This window comes from Oncorhynchus keta, chromosome 2, assembly GCF_023373465.1.
Source record: "Oncorhynchus keta strain PuntledgeMale-10-30-2019 chromosome 2, Oket_V2, whole genome shotgun sequence".
In the NCBI taxonomy this organism is placed as follows: Eukaryota; Metazoa; Chordata; class Actinopteri; order Salmoniformes; family Salmonidae; genus Oncorhynchus; species Oncorhynchus keta.
The window spans coordinates 70080642-70100247 of NC_068422.1; the positions used below are offsets into that span (position 1 = coordinate 70080642).

At 42.7% G+C, this 19606-nt stretch overlaps 1 protein-coding gene across 11 annotated transcripts; it reads left to right on the forward strand.

Moving 5' to 3' along the window:
- Window positions 1-2: 2 nt before the first annotated feature.
- Window positions 3-15829, forward strand: LOC118362408 (zinc finger protein 821-like). 11 transcript variants are annotated; one of them, XM_052481797.1, is made up of 6 exons: window positions 3-137; window positions 8663-8782; window positions 8882-9005; window positions 9752-9850; window positions 10388-10554; window positions 10727-15829. In XM_052481797.1, the coding sequence occupies exons 2-6, from the start codon at window positions 8745-8747 to the stop codon at window positions 11646-11648; spliced, it is 1350 nt and encodes a 449-aa protein (XP_052337757.1). In that variant the 5' UTR covers window positions 3-137; window positions 8663-8744; the 3' UTR covers window positions 11649-15829. The 11 variants fall into 11 exon arrangements, with proteins under 11 accessions (XP_052337757.1, XP_052337711.1, XP_052337744.1 ...); XM_052481751.1 differs by having other exon boundaries at window positions 8902-9005; XM_052481784.1 differs by having other exon boundaries at window positions 8905-9005.
- The last annotated feature ends 3777 nt before the right edge of the window (window positions 15830-19606 follow it).

Here is a 19606-nt window from a genome sequence, read left to right on the forward strand (position 1 = left end):
GTGTTTGTAGAATGAGAAAGGAATGAAGACCTCAAACAGGCGAACGCGCAAATTATTTACAGAACTCTCAATTAGCTAGCAAATCCACCAGCCTCGACACTGCTATGTGATATTTGAGTGAGTAACATGGGTTGCTGGTATGTATGTAAGCATTTTGGTTATATGAACATGTTTATTTTACCACTGCAATAATGCTATAGCTAGTAGTAGTAGCTAGCTAAATAACCCATTAGCTAGCATATGCCTGCCTTTCTAGCTGCACTTGTGAGACGTTTAGAGATATTAATGCACGCTTCGAGTATTGGTATTATAGCACGCAACAGTCTGATTATTTTGTTTGGCTGGTGTTCTACCTAGCTAGGTAGCTATTTGTTGTATCTTATTTTGTTGTATTTAGATGTGTCCGAAATGTGCGGATGAGTAATATTGTCTTTCAACGTCGTGCTGCGGTTCGCACACCTCACCTCGTGGCGGACAGTGATGACGTCAACATGTAATGTTATGACATTTGTAATTTTGTGAGGTGTGTGGGCTCCATCTAGTGTACTTTACTGACAATTCCGCACTAAGTTCAATCAGGACATGGGCTTCATCGTAGATTATTTTTTTTAAATGAAGTATACATTTATTTCTGCCATCTGAAAATATACTGTACATAGATTGAATAGGAACAACTGGAGGGGTGTTTGAACCAGCGTCACCAGGTTTCAGACTAGCGAGCACACTACTACATGTGCCATAGAGGTCCAGACCGCTTGGCAGAAGCAATAGTACACTCACATACTTGGAGGCACTATATTCTCCAGAAAATATAGTATCCCATGCACAAACCAGAATGTGAACAGGGAAAACTTCCATCAAAGGCCAGAGAAATCATGGGTTTCCCACTGCTGGTACCAGTAGTGTAGGTCTTGTCCTCCCAACTATTTGATGTAAGTTTTCCCCTGTTCACATTCTGGTTTGGTCATGGGATCCTGGTGTAGGGTCAGTTAGGGTCAAAGTAGTGGAATGGGGTGGTGATAAAAAAAAAAGAGAAGGAAATGGGTGTAGGGTTAGTTGGTGGTTCATTTTTATTTATTCCCCCCAACCCCCCAACCCTTTTTTTTGTATCACAAAAATGTACATGATCGACCACACACTACCGCACAGTAGATGGCGGCATGCGCAAACAAAATGTGCGAACTTCATTATAACCGAAGAAGAAGAAGCTGTGCCTATGTATCGTTGCAGTGCATTGGCAAAGCTACAGCAACGCAGGATTGTAGCTGCTGAGCAAATAACATCCCAGTCCGGGTTGGATAGGACCCTATCGCAGTTTCTATCATTTGAAAAATATATCTAGATCGACTGGAGAGTGTTTTAAATTGAAGTGAATCAGATTGTAACCAGGCCATTTGTGCTTTTATTTTTTTTGTTTAGGCTATTTGTTTTGTATTCATTTAAATGACCCCGACTCTCACCAATGGTGTAAGCTGTGTTCATCTCTGCCTGGGTAGACCATTTTGATCAACTGGTATTTGGTATTTATTTTCAATAATTTAAGTGTTATTGTTGTACTCTCGGAAGGGAGTCCCTTTACGGAATACAGCTGGATTGCTTAGGGGAATCTTCAAATCTGTCTGGGCTAGGAGGAGATTCGATTTTTTTTCCAACCGGGAGTGGGGGATAATATGTCCAGGCGAAAACAGAACAACCCCTTCAAAGTTAATTGTAGGTATCTAAGATATTGTAACTGCCATTTTTACTTGTTGAAAAGTAGTGAGGAGGATCATTTCCATCCATCTAACTAGACGATTGTTTTTGCCACGGTTGCAATTGTGAACTGCAAGACAATGTGTCAATCACCATCGTTGATACAAGCGGCAATATTTTAATAATTTTGACGATACATTGAATCAACGCGCGTGACACTGACGACTGTATGTATCTTTGAGCCAAACAAATTATCATTAACCATTATTAGGCTACTAATACTATGATATTCGTATTTGTATGGAGATGACAACCTCACAATTGCGTGCGCAGGTCGTTTTCTCTGAGGGAAACTATTCAGATAGTTATTTCCATGTGTTTACCGGAGCTTATGTTGGTGGGTTTTAAGAAGAGACTGCATGAACACCTGCTGTGGCATTCTGGTCCCTGTTTTCAACTCTTGTTTTGAGAGTATGATATAGCCTACCAATGCAAATCATGTTAGTCTTGAGAGTAGGACAGATTTCACCCTTATTGGTCTCAGAATCCATTTAAGATGTTGTCCCTCGTAAAATGTCAGTTTAAAATAGGTACAACATGCTTTTGCTTTGAGTGTACTTTCTGTTTCTCTGGAGAAGCTCTCCACATTGACATCTTAGATTTAAATACAGAACCAGTACAGCCAGTGGAGAGTAGCAATGTCGGTCATACTACTGGCACTGTCAATGCCTGTGGCCACTAAAACACGTTTTATTTCTCTATTTTTAAGTTTATGTTCCATGAGTGTTGTTGTCTCTGTCATAGTCACCAGCTTAGGGGAGGGTGTTTTTCAGTGTCACTGACTACTTTAGCTACTCTGGCTATCTGCAAGCACCATTCCTCCAATTCCAGTGGGAGACTACTCCAGAGCTGGTATAGTCTAGGTACCACAGATTTGGTAGCTGTGTAGTTGCATGACAAACATTTCTACTGATGGTAATGATGTCCCTTTCCTATGCATGTTAAAAGGCCAAACTGAGAGCATGATGTTTTGGCCTGCTGATCCTTCATAGTGTAGGCTACTGGATGCCTGAGGATGCATAAGTCCACCCAAGGGGATCGAACCCAACGATACAGTGAGGTCCTTTTAAAAATAGAATAACATTTTATTGGTTACATACACATTGTTAGCCGATGTTAATGTGAGTGTAGCGAAATGCTTGTGCTTCTAGTTCCGACAATGCAGTATATTTAACAAGTAATCTAACAAATTCACAACTACCTTATACGCACAAATGTAAAGGGATGCATACGAACATGTACATAAATATATGGATGAGCGATGGCCTTGTGGCACAGGCAAGATGCAGTAAATGGTATAGAATAAAGTATATACATATGAGATGAGTAATGTAGGATAACATTATTCAAGTTGTGTTATTTAAAGTGACTAGTGATACATTTATTGAGTCCATTTATTAAAGTGGCCAGAGATTTGAGCCTCTATGTTAGTGGTGGCTGTTTAACAGTCTGATGGTCTTGAGATAGAAGCTGTTTTTCAGTCTATTGGTCCCAGCTTTGATGCACCTGTACTGACCTCGCCTTCTGGATGATAGAGGGGTGAACAGGCAGTGGCTCAGGTGGTTGTTTTCCTTGATGATCTTTTTGGCCTTCCTGTGACATCGGGTGCTGTAGGTAGGTAGGCATATCGAAATGCGTATTGCTCTAATGGCCTCAATAATCCCTATGTGCTAATAACATCATCTGTCACAGGAAACAGTAACACAGTAAGGATGCATTGTGTTTCTCGATTTATTGGTCCATAGAACTCTGTTGTTCAAACACGGTATAATACAACACACATTATCAATCCTAAGGTGTTTTTTGGGGGGCTTCTACAGTGATGTCTACAAGCTTCACGTATTACTTCTGACTGATAGTTATGAAATAACAACTGTCTTTTTTATTACCCTCCGAATGAACCAGACCTTCACACTTTCCTATGACCACATACAGTTGGTGCAAGACACATTCACACACATACCACAGCTTATAAAATGACAATTGGCCATTTTCTTAACCCACCATCAAAGTAAACATTATTATAATCCTTAAAAGTGATGTGTGTGTCGTGAACTGATGTGAAATGTCCCTCGATGTAGAGCACAGACATTACCAGCATGGGAAAACTAATCAGATAGCCTGTCTGAGCCAATCATGGCTGGGGTAGCGGGAAAGCATAGCAGCTCTGTTAGAAGTCTCATTAGCCCTGAAAGGGTTGGTGATGATAAACAGGTCTGTTTTGATAGCATGCGTTGATAGTCCGGTTGTATCAGAATAGTCTTCATTGTGGATCTATAATGTATAATCTTTACAACACACATACTTGAGGAAGCCATACAGATGGGTCATTTTGTGTTGATTTCTCTGAGAGCAGAGTTGGGATCATTTCAGACACTTCACTGGGGAGAAGGGCTCCATAGAGAGGGAGGGATTCTGGAGAAAAGGGGTGATGGTAGTGTCCTCCTTGCCTTAATTAAATACCAGGCTGTCAATTAGGCAACGTGATAAATGATCTGGGAGTCTGGGATTAGCTGATGTCTGTTTCACCATTCCCATGGTCCTGAACACCATAGTGCCCGTACACAGATGGAAGGCAGGGGCCCCAGCACTTCCTGGAGACTCAGACAGTATTGTGTGACTGTGTGTGTTGGAGCAGAGGGTGGGTAAAAAAAGAGGGGAGCTTGAATTCAACAGGAGCCCCATTGCTTAGTGTTTGAGTAGAGTTTTGGCATTCTGTCTTTTGTCTGTTTTGTCCCCCCTTCCTCCTCCTCTCTCCCTCTGTGTCTGTTGGCTGATGAGTTTGTCTTTGTCTGGATTCAGTCAGACACTGCGTCACCTCCTGCCTACAGACACGCAGACTCAGAGATAACATCAGAGTGGCAGAGACATGGGGAGGGCGGGAGGGAGAAGAGAGACAGATGTACAGACAGACCCTAGCAGTGGGGGATGGTTAGCTCTCACACATCAATCATTGGCTGTGTGCTGTGGAGCCAGTCTGTAGCAGTTCATAGTTCAACAATCAGACCCACTCTACCAATGCTAATGAGTGCCTGGATCACTATGGGGATTGTGCCCAAACTATTTTCACATACCATACTCCGCTAAAAGGTTTAATGCAGGTATGACAGCCCTGTGAAGATTAGAGGGGAGTTTGAAAAATAAATTATACTTGAAGATTAATCCTCAACCCTCTCACACAGACCATGCTCCTCAGTGGTGTGTTGCTCCAGGATTAGAACAGAGGCTGTAATTACCTCTGCCAGCCTCAGGTAACTGGATGAGAGATGTTCCTTCCATCACACTGAATGGAAAGACTGGACAGGAAGGGGAGGGGGAATTCATTGCATTCAGAAGCAGAGGGTGATAACTGGAGGGCTATGGAACCTAAACTGTTGCAGTTTAAATATATATTTTTACCTTTGAGATATCTAAAAAGGATCAAAATCTCCCATTTAATGTATTCTGATCCTGTTTTGATACTGATGACAGGAGAGGTCCTCAGGAATGAGTGTACTGTCACTAATAACTGGAGAGGTCCTGTGCTCCCATCCCAATCGTGTCAAGCTTGGGTGTAGATAGGAGGGGAAATGGGATACGAATGCAATGAGCAGAGATGCTGTAAAATGCTAAGTTCCATGTGAGGGGGTTAAGCAGACACACATGGGCTCCACTGGTATGAGGCATTGGCCTTCCCCTCAGAGCTGCTGGTATGGATATAGAACAGTCAGAGCTGCGTATGAACAGGGAGGACGGAGGGTGAGCCAGGCTGTGCAGTGTGTGGGTGGTACTGAGAGAGGGAGAAACACTGCCTTGCAGGCTGCTACTGGAAAGGAGTGCAGGCTGCTTCCCCCTGGGACTGCAGTATGCCTGGATAAGCGTGTGTGTGTGTTCGTTCTGCTTCTGTGAAAAGTGGGGGTCTGGTTATGTGTGCATGTGTCAACGTGCGCTTCTGCGATGTGTTGATGCAGCATTATATTGGCATGTCAGTGAATATGAACGCATCCTTGTCAACTGCATATAGGCTCGGTGAATGATTGTGTTTTAAAGGTTCAGGTCTTTCATGTATTTCTGTTGTGTTTCTATAACCGTCTTGTACTAGTGTATTATAGCAGCTATGCTGGGTTTATGTGTGTAGCTACTGCTCCTTTAATGCTGGATAGGCTTGCTATTCTAATATGAAGCACTTTCTTCAGTAGGCTATGTGTGATAGATTGCTTGGATTTTTGTGGCTAGTCAGCACCTACACCAGGTAACTGAAGTACAGACTACACACCAGGCTCTCTGGTGTTTGTTATGCCCTCCATGTTGAATATTACAGGTCTGTGCTCTAGAAATGTCTTCCCCTGACTTCATGATCACGCTCCGCCTTGCACTACTGACCTGTCAATCTTCTGTTCCAGGGCTGTCATTCCTATGCCTAGCACGTTTTACCTCAAGGCTTTGTCTACTGGTTGTATTTTCCTGCATTGTCTTTTAATATATCATATACAATATATTATACACACCTGACTATATCAAATGAATACAAATTTTTTTTTCCTATGTCATTGAGGATTGCCTCAATCAAGAATCTGATGGTCAAGTGACCGCCCATTTTGCCTTGGTTCCTCGATCTTCCGGTTTTTGAATGGGCTTCAAGGTTATATAACCAAATTCCCAAACTCTTGTCATTTAAGATATACAATTATATTCTTATTTGTGTATTAATTTACTTCTACCCGATGCCTTTTAAGATGTTCATTTGCGTCCTGTTTGCATCTGTGTCTGTTGCGTTTCAAGAACATAAAAATTAAAATACAAAGTCGACATTTATTGGTCACACTTTCCCATCGTATCCACCCTTGTTTTTGAAACGTTGTTATGGGCACAGCCAATCAACGGAAGTGATGGATTCGACTTTCGCTTTACTTCTCTACTGCAGTTCGCCGGTGGCAAATTAGCCAGAGTCAATTATTTGGAGTCATTTTATAGTGTACAGTTTAAAAGTCAAGTAAACAAGTATATAAGCGCAATTTTACATTTATTTCATTCAAGTTCTCTGCTAGACCTACTAGGCTAGTTCTGTTATAATAACGTTAGTTGTGTTGTCAGAGTTAAGGGCCAGGCACCAAGCCAATAACTATAATGATAAACTATAGGCTACATAACTATTAACACGTTGGTGAGCATCCACACTAGAGGAACGTTTATTGTTCTGAAGTCCTACACGTGTCAATAAACCGATCAACGCATCCTACTGCACGCTGCCTATTAATAAGGTGACCATGCGTTCTCTAACACACAGATACTGGTTCAGACCATTCGGTACTTTCAGGGTCTGTTCATTGTCATAGTGACAACTGCAACTAATACGTCAATGTAGGCCTAATGTAAAGCAATATAGTAACTCCTACTGTATTTAAATGTAGCTATTCAATAACAAACACCATATTACCTGCACATCTATTACAGCATGTCATTGCCTCATTGCTCAAGTGGTTTGCAAGTGATTTCCAATTTTCTAATGGTTGTCAATTTCTTTGGGTCTTATTTTTCACTGTGCTCATCTCTTTGTCCTGTGCAACTATTTGCAATGCATCAGTGCAACAGTGTTATCATAATAACCGTCCAAAAGTGATCACACCAATGCACTTTCTCTCCTCAACAATCCGCAGGTACTACAGGATTTTGATCAAACTAGGCACCACACCTGACCAACTGATCAGTTTAATGATTGCCTAAATTCAACACACCTGATCCTCCAGGTCATTAAATAATAAACATGAAGTGCCTGCTGCACTCCAGGACCGGTGTTGTCTACCCCTGCTATAGCCTATTGTGAATGAGAACAGCTGTAGGAGAGAGGCTAGTAATGTGTAGCTGAAGTAAGAAGCTCAATATTTACCAGTCAAAGTGCAAGAAAAGTTTTACTGTTATCAATTGAGTACACAATTATTGTCCATGTTATGTAGGCTAATTTGAATAATCTCTCAAACGTCCTATTTTGTAAAAAAAAAAAACGCATAACAAAAAAACTGCATATTACTAACTCCTAGGCCTGATTTTTGCTACCATTTGGATCAGTTTGGGACTACTCTCTTAGAAGGTCCAGAAAGGTACATATACAGGCCACTCATGTTTTGTCAGGATGTAGCCCAGTGTTAATATAGGCCTACTATAGGAAAATATGGGCATCTCCTCTCTAACTCCATGCCCGTTCTTAATGCTGTAGCCTATTTTACATTCAGCAGGTATATCTCCTCTAATAGGCTAATTTAGTAGGTTAAAGAAAATAAGTGTCCAGCAAGCTTTTGTAGTCTGGCTTTTTCTGGGACAGGCTTGGGATGTAGATCTCCTAAATTAGAAACATATGCATATTAGCTCATAATTCATAAGCTCAATGTTAGGCTTAATACTGCAGTGAATATATCCAGTCAATTTACGAAAGGAAAACAAGTTTATTCGATCAGGAAATCATAGGTACCCTACACTGTGTGCTCCTGAGGCTGTGCTGAGTGCTCTCCCTCCCAGTCCCCTGGTACCAGAAATGTATCCTACCTAGGCTACAACACAATGTAATGAAGAATGTTATTGTTTTCAATTGAGTACAAAACTCTAGGGTGTAAACTACAGTGAATAGCCTATTTTCATTTGAATAACGCTCAAAAGCCTAGCGTTTTTAAATGTTCATTTAGAAATGGCTGCATGTAGCCTGCCTGATTGGGCAACCATTTGGATCAGTTCTGGGGTCTTCTCAGCTGTTAGCCTACAAGGTCCAGGCACGTTAGCAGGCCAGTGATATTGTGTATTTTCCAGGATTTATCAGCGAAAGGAAGTTGTATCCATAGTTTCTGCATTTGGCTTCCGTGTTTGAAAATCAGGTGGATATGCCTAGTTCAGTCCTCCCTCTGATGGTCCTATCATCTCCCTGTGACTCCTCTGTTCACAGGGCCCTTCCACAACACCGGCTTTGCAGGCCCCCTTCACACTATTAACATGGATAGCAGGGACGATTTCATTGAGGACAGCGAATGCCACAGCAACAATTCCCAACAGGACAGCATTTCAGGTAGGCATTTTGGGCATTTACCTGACCCTAATGTGACATACTCTCTGTAGGGAGTGTCGTGAGAGAATGACTAGCTCTGTTGTCTGTCTATATTGATAGGACTGTGTTTGCCCCCATAGAAGACAGTGATAGCGACCTGGACAACCACGACTCATCCTCCAATACCTCAGCTGACGACCACATGACCTCCACCAAGAGAACACACCACAGGGGAGTTAAAGAAGTGAGTGTCACTGTCAGGGTTACCCATGGAGGGGTGTTCTCTCCTCCTAGCACTGTGTGGTCGCTGAGTGCAGGCCTGCATGGTTGCTGATTCACACATGCATTTCCTTCCTGATTTGATAGTGTTCTACAGATCTCAGGGTCATCTGGCCCTCCAGACTTATGTGGAAAGGTTATTGCCCCACCCCGCTCTGTCCATTTTCCAGAATTATGTTATTCGATAATCGTACAAAAAGAGCGATGCAGCACAAGAATACGTCTGAATAAATTGCGTTAGTCAATTGTAAACTGGCGATTCACAGAATATCCTCCCACTTTCGGACCTCAGAAACCGAAAGCATCTCAGGTTGTGTGGTGTGATTCACACCCATGGCAGAGTCATACAGTGTGTCATAGTGACAGTCAATGAGTCACTGGGGGCCTGAGGGTAATTCTCTCTCTCACCCTCAACCCACACACACACACACAACCTTATGACCTACCATTCAGGATTCCTTCTCCCTGGACCAGCCATAGAGGTACTGTAGAGAGGATGAGCATATCCACCCTTTAGATGTACACATGAAATCCTCTTCTAATATTTGCCCTACATTCTCAGTTTAGGCAGAACTACCATTACATAACCTACTGTATTATTACACAATCATTAGCATACATATTACTGATGAAACAGATCTGTATGGTAGCTCCACATAGCATCCACAGTATCTGAGTGTACAGTAGTACTGATGCCTCTGTGTTTCTCAGGAGAGCGAGGAGGGGGCCGAACTGATGAACAGCTGTGTGTGTCCTCTGTGCACCCTGGAGTTCAGCAGCCCCGAGCAGCTCATCACACACGTCTACCAGGTGAGGACAGTACAGTACCAGACAGCCCACCATGGCACCAAGTATTCAGACAGGGCCAAAGCCTCCTTAGCCTCAGCGGTTGGATCAGGGGGATAATGGGCTAGGGTTAGATAATCACCTTTAAACCTCCTACTGTCATCACTACACTAAAGAGGGAAGGATAATTATGATCCAGTCATGTGATCATCTCTGGGTTATGTGTCAAACCTAAGGTTTGGATGTTTCATCCAGTTTGAAGTTATGCCAGTGTTTTGTAACTGAGACAGAATTAAACGTTTACCAGCAACCACTTCCTCCTCCTTCCATTTGTGTACTTTCTCACATGATGGTGTAGTGTTAACCACATATGTTTATGCCACAATTGTAGATATGTGTATGTTTAGATATGCACTGTTGGGGTTTGCCCTCACTTTTTTATGTCTCTTATAAAACACACTGACAAAACGATCGTGGTCGACCTAATTAAATGACTATAAATGTCCATCTCTCTCCCTTTTGCTCCCTCTTTCTCTGTCCCCCTGTCTCTCTGTGGAGCAGCACACATCGTTGATGGGCAGCAGTAAGAACTACGTGTGCCCAGTGTGTGGGCGCGCGCTCAGCTCGCCAGGCTCCCTGGGGCGCCACCTTCTCATCCACTCTGAGGACCGCCTCTCCAACTGTGCTGTGTGTGGGACACGCTTTACCGACACCAACAACTTCAACAGGTCTGTGCCTCCTCCACCACTACTACCTCATTTCAGCCCTATACCCTAGTTTAGTGCTTCAGCCTTTCACACACACAATGACATGGGTTATCTACAGAGTTAGGCTGTCTGTCTGCGCTAGCCTGTAACAGCTGTGTCCTGTAACTCCTCACGTCTCTGCCCCCCTACACAGGGAGAAGCTCAGAGAGGTCCTGAACACAGGCAGCAGTATGGAATGCAGCAGTGGAGATGAGAACTGTTCCATGTCCCGGTCTCTCTCCAGCAGCCCCATGGGCAACCCCGGTCATGGCCTGATACACGGCCACGGGCTCGGCCACGGCCCAAACCAAGGCCCAGGACACAACCCTGGCCGTGGCACAGGCCACATCCCGGGACAGAACCACGGCCCGGGATACAACCAGGGACACAACCAGGGACACAACCATGGCCAAGGTCCCGGACACCTCCCAGGCCACCCACTCCCCTCGCTGCACCACAGCCTCCTCTCTTCGCCCCCCTCCTTCCCTGACACCCTCAGCCCCTCACCAGGCCTACCCCTGCTGCCAGACATCCTGAGCCCCATGCCTGTGCACCCGGCCGGAGTGCTGCTGGTGTGCAACAGCTGTGTGGCCTACCAGCAGCTGGTGGACGCCCAGTCTCCCATGAGGAAGTGGGCCATGCGCAGGAAGAACGAGCCGGTGGAGGCACGTATGCACCGTCTAGAGCGCGAGCGCTCCGCCAAGAAGACCAAGCGGGAGCACGAGTCGCCCGAGGAGCGGGAGCTGCGGAGGCTGCGGGACCGCGAAGCCAAGCGGATGCAGAGGCTGCAGGAGACAGAGGAGCAACGGACACGGAGGCTTCTGCGCGACAGGGAGGCCATGCGGATGAAGAGGGCCAATGAGACGCCAGATAAGAGGCAGGCTCGGCTGATCCGTGAGAGAGAGGCCAAGAGACTGAAACGGCGGCTGGAGAAGATTGACCCATCCCTGAGAGGTCAGATAGAGCATGACCCAGCTGCTATGGCCGCCCTGACGGCAGACATGAGCCTGTTCCAGTTCCCCTGCCCCATGCCTGTCCCCTCTCTGGACAACGGCCTCTTCATGAAGCTGCCCTAGCAGGACCAGGTCACTGGGGGCAGCACACTGGACCACTAACAGTTACAATGACTTACTCCACTACGCCTATGGGTTGCCATGGTCACAGATAGAACCATTCCATGCTGGTTGAAATTCCAGCAGCTTCTGTGTCCAACGACTTGATACCCAAACTCCTGTGTCAACAAATAACATTAATTTATTACAGACTAGCAGGAAAGAAGAGCAGGGTCAAGAATGTTTCACTTAATGATATTGATAAAGCATGTTGTCAAGAGATTTTCTGTTCTGGGGGCAAGCAGACTTTGACTTAGCAGCCCATTGTGACAGAAGCAGTTACACCCTTCCATCTTTTGCACATGGACCTTCAGTGGTGGGAGTGAGTCACGTAGCCCATAGCTCTTTCCCTCGCCTCGGGTCCCTTCTGCTAGCCCAGTCGCTGGAGTTTACCGGTAGCTACACCTCTCTCTGTCTCACGCTGCCAACGTGGGTCTCTGCTCTGGCTAGCTCATATCCACCCAATCAACTACCTCAGTAAGGGGCCGAGGCTGAGCCCTCTGGTCTACGTTCTGACTCCAAGCTTCTTTACACGTACACTACAGAAGAGAATGCGGGTTGTTTCCTTAGTTTGAGGGTTTGTTTATATCTTTAGGATGTGCTTACTTGGGGGAATATTTAACAGGACAGAACATTCAGAAAGACAGTCAGAAATGTACTGTATAAAACAGGAACGATAGAAAACGTGCCTGTTCTATACATCACAATTCTATCCGCTATGCTCAGAATATTCTGTACTATTTAAATGAGCCCTGTTTTGAGCAAAATTCTCCTTCATTCCAGCATGTCCTCTTCAACTCAATATACAGTTGAAGTCGGGGTGGTTTACATAGACTTAGGTTGGATTCAAACCTATAGTTTTGGCAAGTCGGTTAGGACATCTACTTTGTGCACGACACAAGCAATTTTTCCAACAATTGTTTCCAGAAAGATTACTTCACTTGTAATTCACTGTATCACAATTCCAGTGGGTCAGAAGTTTACATACACTAAGTTGACTGTGCCTTTAAACAGCTTTGAATATTCCAGAAAATTACGTCATGGCTTTAAAAGCTTCTGACAGGCTAATTGACATTATTTGAGTCAATTGGAGGTGTACCTGTGGATGTATTTCAAGGCCTACCTTCAAAATCAGTGTCTCTTTGCTTGATATCATGGGAAAATCAAAAGAAATCAGCCAAGACTTCAGAAAAAAAAGTTTGGGTCATCCTTGGGAGCAATTTCCAAACGCCTGAAGGTACCACGTTCATCTGTACAAACAATAGTAAGCAAGTTTAAACACCTTGGGACCACGCAGCCGTCATACCGCTCAGGAAGGAGACACTTTGTCTCCTAGGGATGAATGTACTTTGTTGCGAAATGGGCAAATCAATTTTAGAACAACAGCAAAGGACCTTGTGAAGATGCTGGAGGAAACGGGTGCAAAAGTATCTATATCCACAGTAAAACGAGTCCTATATCGACATAACCTGAAAGGCCGCTCAGCAAGGAAGAAGCCACTGCCCCTAAACTGCCATTCAAAAAAGCCAGACTACAGTTTGCAACGGCACATGGGGACAAAGATCGTACTTTTTGGAGAAATGTCTTCTGATGTAATGAAGCAAAAATAGAACTTGTTTGACCATAAAGACTAATCGTTACGTTTGGAGGAAAAAGGGGGAGGCTTGCAAGCCGAAGAACATCATCCCAACCATGAAGCACGGGGGTGGCAGCATCATGTTGTGGGGGTGCTTTGCTGTAGGGAGGACTGGTGAACTTCACAAAATAGATGGCTACATGAGGCAGGAAAATGGTGTATATTGAAGCAATATCTCAAGACATCAGTCAGGAAGTTTAAGCTTGGTCGCAAATAGGTCTTCCAAATGGACAATAACCCCAAGCATACTTCCAAAGTTGTGGCAAAATGGCTTAAGGACAACAAAGTCAAGGTATTAGAGTGGAAATCACAAAGCCCTGACCTCAATCCTACAGAAAATTTGCAGGCAGAACTGAAAAAGCGTGTGCGAGCAAGGAGGCCTACAAACCTGACTCAGTTACACCAGCTCTGTCAGGAGGAATGGGCCAAAATTCACCCAACTTATTGTGGGAAGCTTAAGGAAGGCTACCCAAAACATTTGACACAAGTTAAACAATTTAAAGGCAATGCTACCAAATACACTTAATTAGTATGTAAACTTCTGACCCACTGGGAATGTGATGAAAGAAATCAAATCTGAAATAAGTCATTCTACTATTTCCTGACATTTCACATTCTTAAAATAAAGTGGTGATCCTAACTGACCTACGACAGGGAAGTTTTACTAGGATTAAATGTCAGGAATTGTGAAACTGAGTTTAAATGTATTTGGCTAAGGTGTATGTAAACTTCCGACTTCAACTGTATACTGCCACTACTGTAGGTCTCTTTGCCTTTTATTAGTCACATTGACCTTCCTCAATCTGTTTTTTCCTCGTACCTTCTCAACACTCCATAACCTTTGCCAAGTAGTTGGTAATAATTAAATTTTTACTTTATGCATCTTCTGTTGCATTGACATTTTTGGCTCATCAAACCACAATCTTTGCTGCTGTTATTGTTCTGTATATGTTAGTTACCTCTAGGACATTTAGGACTCAACATGTGAACTGAGAATGCTATTTTATTAGCATTTTTCTAAATGCCCCAAATTGTCATATTTCCTTCCTCACCCAGCCAAGGTATTTAAAAATGCTCATGTGTCAGGGTAAATGCTATATTTTAAATAACGAATCTCTGCATTTTTCAAGTGATCTCACTTTGCAGAGTTCAACTCTCCAATGAGCATGTTCTAGACTCATTATTAAACCTGTTGACCCTTGACCAGTTGGGAGAGATCTCTGGTCTTATCTGTTTCATTGACCTCATTCCAATTGATATTTATGCAACATGATGTGAATATATATATATTTTGGAGAAAAAAAGGGGGGGGATATTTTGTTTGTTGGTGTATATAATAGCTGCAATTACACATGTTGCCATGTTTGGTTCTGTACTCTATGTATTTGTTTTTCCTTCTCTTTGGTCATTTGTTCTCAATTTCTTTCCTCAAAAGGTTACCTCTGATACACTGTTTCACAACTGAGCTCTGCAGACACATTGACAACATTACATTATTCGTTTTCTGGATTATTCCTCAAGACAGGAACTAAGACGGGTTCTCAGTTTGAGCCACTACCAGGCTAAAGCCCACAACAGAATAGTATCCCGCTCAACAGGGAAAAGCTATTATATTCTAATTGTCCTTAAGAGTCTAGGAGCGGTTCAAACCTCTATGCAACAGTGCTGTTTATTCCAAGGGAAATTTGACTCTTAAAACTATGCAGAGTGCAGGAAAGAACAAATGGACTCAAATGTATAGAATTGTGCAACTCAGGCAATGCAACTCAGTGAGGCCTCTTTGGCCATAGATTCTGCGCCCTGGTCCATTAACTTATTTTCAGCAGGGTCATATCACTATCCTAATTTAAGATACACAGAGAGCAGAGCCATGCTGCAGACAGTGTTGTCACACACGGTCATTATCTTTGCTACAAAATCTGTATCATTTCTGCCAAGTACTAAACGTATGGACACCTTTTCAATAATGAATACTGGGTATTCTGACTGATTTGAACTGGCAGCAGTGTCATCCTCACACAGTGGAATAATGCTATGGAAAATGTGGAGTACGCTCTTCGACATTAAAATACTACAAAGGAAATGGTATTGACAGTTTTCCAGGTTCTGTTTGTGCTTTTGAACATCACTGTAAAGCTCTACCTAGCGTGACAGTCTGGATTAGCACTGCATGTCGTGAAACTGCATTTGTATTCTGTTATTCTATGCCTGCCTGTTTTTGTTCAATTTAATCAAGACTGTTCTTTGAACTTGGCCTTTTTACTAGTCTATCAGGATATTCTCTTGATGTCCATGTTTACAAAGGAAATCCTTTTAAGGAGGCCAAAATCAATGAGGGTAAACAAAAGTGAAAAGGAGAATACTATGCTAGTTCTGTTGTCACAATTCTCAGAATGGTACTTTTACGGCAGCTGTTCTGCTACTGGATTAACAGATGTACAGATCATATTAGAAAGCAGGAATAGAATGTGGAAATAAACATTGACACCTGCGCTGTGTGTAAATTCAATCTCTCTTCTCTTTCAGTTCACCCTATGTTCCAGTCAGCAAATAAAGCATGCTACTCAAATGGACTGGCTCTTTCCAGGCCACAATGGCCTCTCTATTCATGGCAGACACAGACAGTGTAATAAGCCTCTATAACACCTAGACAGTAGTGCTGTCCAATGCAAACTCTGGGGTGTGAACAGAGCAGGAACATGGAATGAAAGGAATATCACTAGTGTATTGTTCTGTAGTTAAACAACTCTAGGTAATTCAGACATAATCCTGAAACTCAAGTTTGACCTCTGTGGTTATTAAACCATTGATAACCCAAAGCTGCAGATGAGATGGTTTATGACCCTGGAACTAGCTCCAGAACCCTCATATCTCTCCATGTGGACCAGTCAAAGAAGAGATCAAATAAAACACAACTCTGGACATAGGGTAATAGTAAGTATATATATATATATTATTGTGTTTACTTAACAAACATGATAAATGCAATGTCTCCAAGAAGTTAGCTGTAACAATAAAAATACAATATCTTTGTGTCCTTAAGTACATAGAATTAAAACAGCAAAACAAAACAGCCTTAAGTAGTTCACAGCGGTACAAATATACAGTACAAATCTATTTTATTCAAAAAGGGTACAAATTAAAAAAACGCAACAAAATATAGTTATTAATGCTTTGTAAAGTTCAGGTAGGTGTAGGGTACTGTATTCTAAGGGAGCACTTTGGATAGACAACTAAGGCTTTTGATACGAATCAATACATATTGGTACGGCCATACAATATTAAAACTCACTATACAAAAGTTTATACAACCTGGATTATATTTGAGGATTGAATATTACATACATCATTGCATATATTTTGCAGATTTTATACTTTCAAAAAAGATGCTGTTTCTTTTCAAACTAGTCAAATGTCACGTAAAAAGCAGTAACTTTAGTGCCAAAATACAAATGTAAAATCTGAAAATACCCAACGACTCCATTAACTTTTAACCATTCTCATCTTCCTGATTTAATTCTACATCTCTAGTGCCTGGCAACAACACCATCCCATCCAGTCTATTTACCTCAGTCATACAAGATCAGACCAACAGGGCTACTTTATACAGGGGTCATAAAGCCTTTTTCCATAATCACAACACAAAAACAGACCATACAGTTAATAATAAAGGAAAGTTGTCACTGGTTTGAAAAGCCTCACATTCTCTCCCAAGTAGATCAGACAGGACCAGAACTAAAATACATTGAGCACAACCTCTCACCTTCAGGGACCTACTCCCAACATGCACTCACATTAACAACAGAGGGTGGTGTGTGTGTGTGTGTGTGTGTGTGTGAAAAAACAACAGTGAGTCAGTTACTGGTCCAGCTTTCAAGCAGCGATAGGGACTCACCCTAACATGATCTCTCACTGTAACCTCTCCCTATCCGGAGATACAGTCCATTTCCAAATGCCTTTCTGCTTATGAATAAAACACCAGGAGAGTGCCAAGAGGGGTCAATACAACAAGAGTGAACTGATCCACCTTTGCAGCTACAGAAAAACAGGGAAACTGGGTCACTTATAAGCATCATTCCATTAACACATTGTACAGATCTTAAGGCATTATTGACAAGCTTGATAGTAGCCATACAAAACATTATCTCTACAAACATGCACAACTGACAAGTGATTGTTTCATTGGGTTTTGTGTTTAGCGCTAATAATTAAAAACTTCAATTAACTAACCGTTAATTTTATAATACTATAAAGGATGGCAAATTAGTGCAATTTTCTTTGACTATGTAATAAGAAGAGTGAGGTCAAAAACGTACAGGTCAAATGTTTTCCCTTTCTTACGATGGTTAGTCAAGAGAATAACCTAGAAAACGGCTGAAGTAGCACTTTCACGCTCCGAGCAGAAGTCTGAGAACGATGCTAGTCTGAGTGTAACAGATGGCGTGCTGCTAATGTGCCTGTCCACCCGACTGTCTGCTGAGAGTCAGAGTGGTCATACAGCCACTGCCTCATACCGTGTTCAAGACAGAGAGGAAGAGGTAAATAAACAAGAGGCACTGCTTTGCACCTAGAATGGTTGTCCCAGACCAGAATACTGTGTTTGATACACATGTTGTGTGGCAAGGCAAGGGGAGGAGAGGTGGTAGGACACAGAAGTTCTGTATGTTAATAATATTTTACTGAAGTAAGAATATCTGGAGGAAAGAGTGTGTTGATGAGCAGTGGGGTGTTCCAGGAAGTAGGATCATTACCTCAGCCAGGTAACTTTGATAAACAGTAAAATACATCTGATTTTTATTTAGAAAACTAAAACCGAATATGGATTGTTGGTTGTCAAGTCAATTATACCATTACAAATTTCAACGTTCATATATCTAGAAAAAAAATGCAGTTCTTCCTGTTTTTTTGGGGGGACTGTTAGCTGGCTAACTCATTGATCCTGCTTTCTAGACGAGCCCCCAGGGAGGTGGGACATGAGATGCAACCCCATTCACAAAACATTTGACAACAGTGCACAGACACAGGCAGGCTGTTGACAGCATCCTTTTTCAGAGCATCTGCACTCTCCACACCATCTCCTATAAAATGTGAGACAGGCCCAGCTGAGAGCCCTTGGTAAGGCAGTACATTTTGGAGAGTAAAGTTCACCAAAGAGAAGACTCTGACCCTACAGGGCTGAATACACACCGTAACATCCATACCATATCTAACCAAGGTATTGCTACACGTGACCAAGAGAGATCGTAAGGCCAAAATCTAACTGGATATCCATGCACATAATTTGAATTTCAGCACAAATCCATAGACGTCAATGACAGATTTACATACGAATTTGACTTACACATGCATACCCATCTCTGGTCATGATTTGGCCTGTACTACCTGGCAGCGGAAGGTGGAGGTAATAGTCTGAGCTGACTGGAACAAAACACTGTGCTGAACTTAGGTTAGTGACAACTAAGGGTCTGAACAAAAACAACCAAACAAAAACAAAATAAATCCACTATATTCAGACACCCAATGGTGGGCAATGATAAGCTCAGTGTGCAATAACTGCATCAGCCACCTTCTTACATACATTACAAACCTGCCCTACCCCGTAGTAGGTACACTTGGTCACTGAAGAGCAGAATAATTCAGAGTTTACTGCATAGCACATCCTTAAACTACATGACATATTTCAGGTATTCTGTTTAACTGTATTGCTTATAGCATAAAAAAATGTAACAACCATAAATTACTGTAAAAAATAAATTAATAAGTATTGAGCGGTTTATGACTAAATAACTACTGCTCCACTGTGGAAAATCATCCAGCTCATCTCTGTATGGCATTTAACCACTACCGTATTTAAAAACATTTATATTTCAACAAAATTACAGATTGGTTGTTATGACTGTATCAAATGGCATGTGACTCTGCCCTGATCAGGCATAACGGACCGCCCCTCTCCTTCAGGAACATTCTCTCATGGCTTGTTGTCAAAGACTGTCTGAGGTTTTATCCTCAGTGAACCGTGTGTCCTTGGAGGCTCTACTCAACAGAAATGTTCTGGAGGCAGTAGGGTGGTGGGGTTGGAAGGGGTGTATGAACTAGATTTGACACAGCAGTCTATAAATAGCGTGGATGAGGGACTCAAGTCCGTTAGAAGGCATTGTATGTCACCACACACAATCACCAGTCTTCACCTCAGAGCTCAAAGCCCAGGATACAAGGACAGACAGGCCAGCAGATAGATGCTCTAACACACAGTTACCTTCTCACACAGTATCGGTGAGCCTGGGAT

Bases quoted from the DNA above. Each gene is read 5' to 3' on its own strand.
- LOC118362408 (XM_052481733.1), top strand. From the start codon at position 1,671: ATGTCCAGGCGAAAACAGAACAACCCCTTCAAAGTTAATT. The intron at 8,783-8,901 runs GTAGGCATTTTG...TTGCCCCCATAG, and splicing joins CCAACAGGACAGCATTTCAG to AAGACAGTGATAGCGACCTG. The intron at 10,555-10,726 runs GTCTGTGCCTCC...CCCCCTACACAG, and splicing joins GACACCAACAACTTCAACAG to GGAGAAGCTCAGAGAGGTCC.